Source organism: Anomaloglossus baeobatrachus, chromosome 1, assembly GCF_048569485.1.
Source record: "Anomaloglossus baeobatrachus isolate aAnoBae1 chromosome 1, aAnoBae1.hap1, whole genome shotgun sequence".
NCBI lineage: Eukaryota > Metazoa > Chordata > Amphibia > Anura > Aromobatidae > Anomaloglossus > Anomaloglossus baeobatrachus.
This window is the reverse complement of record NC_134353.1, coordinates 974,965,874-974,973,515: the sequence shown is the minus strand read 5'-3', so window position 1 is coordinate 974,973,515 and position 7,642 is coordinate 974,965,874. Positions and strand designations below refer to the sequence as shown.

The 7,642-nt window shown below is 43.6% G+C and overlaps 1 protein-coding gene across 1 annotated transcript in view; it reads right to left on the bottom strand.

Moving 5' to 3' along the window:
* Nucleotides 1-3,904: 3,904 nt before the first annotated feature.
* GBA2 (glucosylceramidase beta 2) overlaps nucleotides 3,905-7,642 on the bottom strand; it is a 165,392-nt gene continuing 161,654 nt past the window's right edge. The window contains 3 exon segments of the mRNA XM_075330500.1: nucleotides 3,905-5,061; nucleotides 6,088-6,279; nucleotides 6,369-6,484. Coding sequence (XP_075186615.1) covers nucleotides 4,873-5,061; nucleotides 6,088-6,279; nucleotides 6,369-6,484 — 497 coding nt within the window. The 3' untranslated portion in view covers nucleotides 3,905-4,872.

Below are 7,642 nucleotides of genomic sequence, written 5' to 3'. Positions count from 1 at the left end.
TCAGGACTTTCCTACCTAAATACACCTGATTGTATCATAACACTAATGGATCTCTTCTTGTCTTGGTTCCATAATCTACCAACAGGAGGTTTTTATCAAGATTTCCCTTACATATGGATTCGATTACCTTCAGTAACACAAAGTAGCACTTTCATGGCTTTAAATACCAACAAGTAAGACAATACCAGTTACATACAGGTGTGTGTTGTCCTTAAAAAGTCACTTAAATCCTTGAACTAATTAACTGGTTTAGGTCAGAAAATGTTTTTCCCACCATTAGTCATTATTTATGTAACACTATCAATCTCTTATTTTGGCTATTTCCCGTATATCAGCCCCAATCTAAAAATTTCCCATAAGGTCCTATGCGAAATAATCCAGCACTATGTGTGTTGTGACCCTCATTCTGCTGGTGATGTGACTCTTTGCATCGGCTGGTGTGTCCAGATGGGTTTTCCCTCAAGCTTCATGGACGTTTCTCTGGTTGGGAAAAGCTGGATCGACCCATCTGATCTTAACTCATGGCTCTTTCTCACTTGTCTTTTAAGATCACTTACTCTCCTGGCTTGAGACCACATGCTACTGCCACTGATTTAGGATCTGGTATTTGAGAATATACATGTTTACCACACTATATAGGCAGTTGTATAAGGCTCATACATCACTGGTCAGGATATCACACTGTATTTGTAGCATCTGTAAGAAATATAATCACGTTCTAGGTGCCGTGCCAAACCAAAAAATATATTTGAAAACTTCCACCATTATCTTGTGGGTTGTTACATTTTTGATGTTCCATTCAGCCTTTCCACAGCTCTGTTGAGGGTAAGGAGTGTGGAAACCAGCTAATTCCCAGATACTATAAGATTTCTATGACCTCTGCAATAAAATATGTACTTTTTACGACTTGAGGAAACCCATTTTTACATACCACCACCATGATGAGTTTTTCAGCATTAACGTTTTTCCGTACAGGATATATCTCAGATCAAGCCTGAAAAGAAAGTCACACAACACACAAATTCATATACACCTTCCCGTGGTAGATGTATATGACTAATCTGTAATCTCTGGAGCAGTAGAGCGAATGAGGGGTATGGTTCTGCGAGGTCTTCACAGTTTTTCTACCTTATATTAAGCACACGTCTTACAAGACTGGGTGAGTCTGGCCACTTGGATACTAAGCACTGGTGCCGCCTATATCTTGTCCACCACCACACTTATAACGGTCTTTGTCAGAAGTGTTAGTCCATGGGTTACCTGGGATATCACTGAGTAGAGAGCTTACGGTAGAGAAAGCTTCCCACCCTTTGTCCACAGTCCTTCCTCAGTCAGCTGGTTCCCTGCATCTCACACTCTGTTCCTTGCTGAATCGCTTGTTCATGTAGGGCTTTAAGAACGCAAGGATTGACAAATGTCACGGAAGTGACAGGTGCTACCGAGGTATGGTACTGGTCTGCATTGGTAAAATACTCAATTCTAGGCCCGTTCACTACTTCCTTTTCAGCTTCATCTGTGTGAGCATCTCCTCTGGCTCCATCAGTCAGCTCAGATGTGAGTTTTATCTCCACTGTGCCAGGCTCATTTGATAACAGGAGAGCCTCCATCTGGGCTCATACGCACTCTATGGTCTTTGTAGGTTTATCATGTCACACTGGAAAAGATTTGCTGCCTATATATATATTTGACCATCTTAGCCCTTTCCGCTCTACGTACCACAATGACTGCAAATCTTCATCTCATTCTCCTTTTCCGATGGGAGAGGAGGGAGTGGTTCAATTTATATTACCTCATATTGCGTAACCTCAGCATATCCAGTATAGAATCAACCAGCATCTTAGATCTAGCTTCATCATGGAAAAACTCAAAATCTGCATTAGCAATGAGCTCATCTGAGACATGTTCAAATCCTGCCATTTCTTGTCACATCAGAGCAATCAAGAGATATATGTATGTCTGCTGTATCCTCTGTTAGAGATAAAAATATAAAGAAAACTTAAAAGAAAAACTCAAATCGGTGAACAAATTAAAAACAGGTGTGACTTTCCACATCATCTTTCCCCCACTTTTTTAATCCATTATTCAAAGCATAACTGGATTCAAAAAGTGTGCGGCGCCAGAGTTCTACATTTGGGACATAAGAAAGTCACATTCTACCTAACTGGGAACACCATAAATATTGTGTTATCTGTAACTTTATAAAGGAAAACCATTTCAATGGCTTTTCAACCTTCCCTTGAACCACAGAAATCTGCATTGCAATCTTTCGTTCTACAAAAAAGAAAGCAGATGATTCAAGATATTAAATATCATAAAGACAGAATGCCATAAATCCTCCACATACCTTAAACTAAATTATTATAATGATTAATAAACTTGATTATTAATAAAGATTATTATAACTAACACAACACGTCTGGATATAGAGATGTCCATATTTGCAAAATTGAGGACATCATCAGCGAATTGTCGGCATCTTTGTGATAATGTATACTATAACTTCTCTATGTCCATGAAGGGAGAAAAAACTAGAACAAATTAATACTGGCCATCTGGGAACGGATGTATGAAATTAAAATTAATTTTCCGAGTAAATCCCCATAAAATGCTGATTTTCCATTGAAAACTATTTGAATAAACAGACTCCTATGCTCCAGTATCTATCAATAAATCTAAACATGTCCAAAATGAATTTATTCTGTTGGGATAGAATTAGTAAAATAAAAAAAACTAGCGTCAATTACTTTTTCCAATATCCTAAAGTGAGGGAAAAATAATTTACAATGGATTGTTAAATGTAGGGAACCCCCCCCCCCCCTTTTTTTCCTGTTGGCCCTTAGATTGCAACAAACACTAGAACCCCTTGTTCCTTCCCACTTCAGCCAAAAATCCTGCTCAAGTTTATGGAAGGTTGCTCGTCCCCCTCAGCCAAGGCACAATTTCAAAGACTGTCAGAACATGCATCTCCCAGACTTATTTACCCCATCCATAAATAGAAATATATTTTTTTATTTTCACATCTGTTTCTAAGGTACATTTATTTAAGGTTTTCTTTTATTGCTTTCTTTAATCTATCATATTCAATATTGCAATTGAATTTAACATATTGATCCGAGTCTCACACTGTACTGTAAATACTAATTTTTTCTAATTTCCTACTAATTAGATATTCCTTTTATGACTGTCCCGACTCCCAAATATTAGTTCTATTAATATGTGCAGTCCCCTCTTAGTCATTCACTTCACTCCACATTTACAAACTCGTCAGCCAAAACTATTTATTCACGTCCAAGAAAAACTTCAAATTAGTCAGATTTACGTCCTGCGCTTTGTTCTGAACTCTACAAAAACACAGACTCTACCTGGGCTCTAATGGCCTCTATGTAGCCCTGTACTCGGTCTCTATCTAGCCCTGTACCCTCGGAACCACAAAACTTAATGCAGGCAACAACCAACACAACTGAAAATCCACTTGTTCCCTTAACCACCAGTCAATCTCCCCTAAGACAACACATAACAGGCAGCAGGCAACTGAACACGTGACAGTTCTTCCACAATCAATATGGCTAACAGTTGAGAGACCCTTCTGTCGTCACATATACCTCGAAGATTGGACACGGTCAGGCAATCAGCGCAGCACTCCCCGAGATGCACAGGAAAGGCTACAGATTATGAATAATCAGCAGACTTAACGTGTTCTCGTTAGGAGTTGATCAAACTCCTGTCTCGGGGTGTCCGGCTCGTCGTGCCTTTCCAGTTGCCGATCCTCAGGGTTTAGGGTGTCTCCTTTGTTGGGCGCCAAAAACGTTAGGGTGAACACTCTTGAATATTCTGTAGTTGCTGGCTTCTGACCTAATTGGTGTGGTTCAAGTGCATGCATGAAAGAATTACACCAGACAAAGGGTCAGATGTGAAGTCTCTCCTTAATCAGAAATTAGCCCCAAGAGCTTTATTACAAATGAAACATGGACTTATATAAGTTAGAAAAAGGGGCATGGTCGGCTCTACAGTGGGCATGCCCGGATGTGTCATGGTCAGTGGAGGCTAGTCCATGAGCTGATCCTTGGGTCGGTCAGTGGGTTGGTCCGAAAAGTCATCAATAGGGTTATTCCATGAGGTCATCAGTGGGGTGGTTCTCTAGGTTGGCCAGTGGGTCTTTTTCCTTATATGGTGATTCTTCTTACATCTGGACATTCCCTGCATATCAGGGCAGGGTGTGGAGAACATTAAATGGCGGCCATCTTAAATGTGTCACATGAGGATATATTTGAACTGACTATGTAAGGTGAAATAATACTTTTCATCAGTCATTTCCCACACCCACCTACGTCTCAAGGTTAATTAAGTATTTGATCCAATGGCCCTCCTCAACGGTAGTGTACGGTAAGAGAGAACGTACAACATACAGTGTGAGCAAACTGTAGTGTACAGTAGGCGAGGATGTATGACATACAGTGTGAGTAGACTGTAGGAGTGCAGCCCCTGAACACTCGGCAGTAATGTTGGCAACATACTGTTTTTCAGCATACATAATTTTAGTTTTTCTCCATCAATCATAAATTAACGATGATTAACAATACAACAGGGGGCATTGGGCAGACCGCGAAGCCCCCGACAGTATAGATTGTGAGCACACAGTCCGCTCTCCTTCAGTGATTACTACATGAGCTCCAGCTGATCTGGGGACACATCTTCTGCAGCAGCAGCGCCCGGACAGGAGGGCAGGTACGAGGAGGTAGATGACGAAATAATGCAAGTCATAAGATGCCTCACCCAGAGGTCACGTGATCTACCCGACACATCGTGGGGCCGGCGTACAGCTTGGGGGTGAAGAGCAGGATAAGAGATACTGGTGTAGTTATCCATTAGCACTCACACCTGTCCCTCCTGCTCCGCCAGCGCCAGCTGCATTGCCCAAATACTCAGTGGTCGCATGTATGCCAGGGAGCGGTAGATCTCCTTCTTGCAGTATGCCTCCGGGGTCTGGAAAGACATTCCCAGCCGTTCCCACACTGTACGGTAACAACCTTCTGCCGTCTGGAAACCTTCTTCCACCAGGCCCTAAAATGTAAAAGACGGAGTATGTGAGCGCCCCCTGCTGACAGTGAGAAGGCAGACAGTCCTGGAGCCACTGATAAAGACTGTGGAAACATGGGGTCCGACACACATAATGTACTAATACTATAATGTTCACTTGTCTGCTGGTATAGTTACTGTGTACATACATTATATTACTGATCCTGAGTTACCTCCTGCATTATACTCCAGAGCTGCACTCACTATTCTGCTGGTGCAGTCACTGTGTACATACATTACATTACTGATCCTGAGTTACCTCCTGTATTATACTCCAGAGCTGCACTCACTATTCTGCTGGTGCAGTCACTGTGTACATACATTACTGATCCTGAGTTACCTCCTGCATTATACTCCAGAGCTGCACTCACTATTCTGCAGTGTATATACGGTTATGGTTAATATTTTATACATTGTGTCTTTGATAACTTTGTGTTGCATTAGGTTTGTGTTACACAGACACGGTGTATGTGTTACTACATTGATGGTTGGATTTAGCTCGGTCTTACCTGCGAAACATTCAGCAGAATCTCTGCTTTATGGTGTTTTTGTTGAGAACTTACATGCCTTTTGTATAAGTACTGTGGATGTAATAACCAGTTCTGTCTTGGGATCTAAGGCCAGACAAGGGCGTGCACCGACAGACACTGTCTGTGTATTCTGGTCTCCGATTCATCACTATTAATTGGACTCACATTGGCAGATCTGGAGATCCCTTGTATCTCACCCCAGCCTAGCTCTCCAAGGAAAGGGGTTTCTATGAGAATATATTACTTATATTACAAGGGGGCCGAATACTTTTGTAAGGCACTGTATCTTGCACTGATCCGGAGTTATCTCATGTACTATACTCCAGAGCTGCGCTCACGTTACTCTACTGCGGGTGACAGGTGGCTTTGATCAGATTATTAAGGCACACACATGGTGAAGCTGCAGTACAGTCCAGTGATGTCCGAGAAATCAAAATAAAACAACACTAGATAAAATCCGAGTGAGGGTGAGCACTGGTACCTCGTGAATCATTGTGGCCGCCAGTCCGTATACCACTCCAATCCAGACCTCGTCAGACTGAACACTGGAGGTGTCGATTGTACCATCTGGACGCATGCCGTTCACCGCTCCCATCTGACCATCAGCAAACTGCTTCACGTTTAATTCAAAGATTGTTTTCAATGCACTAAGCACATGAGCGGAGGGGAAAACCTGCAGGAAAAGGCCGGCAAGCATTCATCTCAACAACAGTACCCACCACAGAGCTCCCGATACTGCACCGCTGCCACCTCCCATCATACCTCACTCTGCCCGCGGCCCAGTCCACAAGCCCGCAGGAACCAGTGCCCGGCACACTGGTCAGACATAACACTGTTGTGGTACGACTGGACCCCACAGTCATAGTTGTAGTATTTTCCTGAGAAAAGGACGGTAGAAAAGACTCAGACTGAAGTATAATCTAATCAATATTATCAGCAGTGTACAGTATCCCGGGTACTAGCACCACCTCACCATTATCAGCAGTGTACAGTATCCCGGGTACTAGCACCTCCTCACCATTATCAGCAGTGTACAGTATCCCGGGTACCAGCACCTCCTCACCATTATCAGCAGTGTACAGTATCCCGGGTACTAGCACCTCCTCACCATTATCAGCAGTGTACAGTATCCCGGGTACTAGCACCTCCTCACCATTATCAGCAGTGTACAGTATCCCGGGTACTAGCACCTCCTCACCATTATCAGCAGTGTACAGTATCCCGGGTACTAGCACCTCCTCACCATTATCAGCAGTGTACAGTATCCCGGGTACTAGCACCTCCTCACCATTATCAGCAGTGTACAGTATCCCGGGTACTAGCACCACCTCACCATTATCAGCAGTGTACAGTATCCCGGGTACTAGCACCTCCTCACCATTATCAGCAGTGTACAGTATCCCGGGTACTAGCACCTCCTCACCATTATCAGCAGTGTACAGTATCCCGGGTACTAGCACCTCCTCACCATTATCAGCAGTGTACAGTATCCCGGGTACTAGCACCTCCTCACCATTATCAGCAGTGTACAGTATCCCGGGTACTAGCACCTCCTCACCATTATCAGCAGTGTACAGTATCCCGGGTACTAGCACCTCCTCACCATTATCAGCAGTGTACAGTATCCCGGGTACTAGCACCACCTCACCATTATCAGCAGTGTACAGTATCCCGGGTACTAGCACCACCTCACCATTATCAGCAGTGTACAGTATCCCGGGTACTAGCACCACCTCACCATTATCAGCAGTGTACAATATCCCGGGTACTAGCACCACCTCACCATTATCAGCAGTGTACAGTATCCCGGGTACTAGCACCTCCTCACCATTATCAGCAGTGTACAGTATCCCGGGTACTAGCACCTCCTCACCATTATCAGCAGTGTACAGTATCCCGGGTACTAGCACCTCCTCACCATTATCAGCAGTGTACAGTATCCCGGGTACTAGCACCTCCTCACCATTATCAGCAGTGTACAGTATCCCGAGTACTAGCACCTCCTCACCATTATCAGCAGTGTACAGTATCCCGGG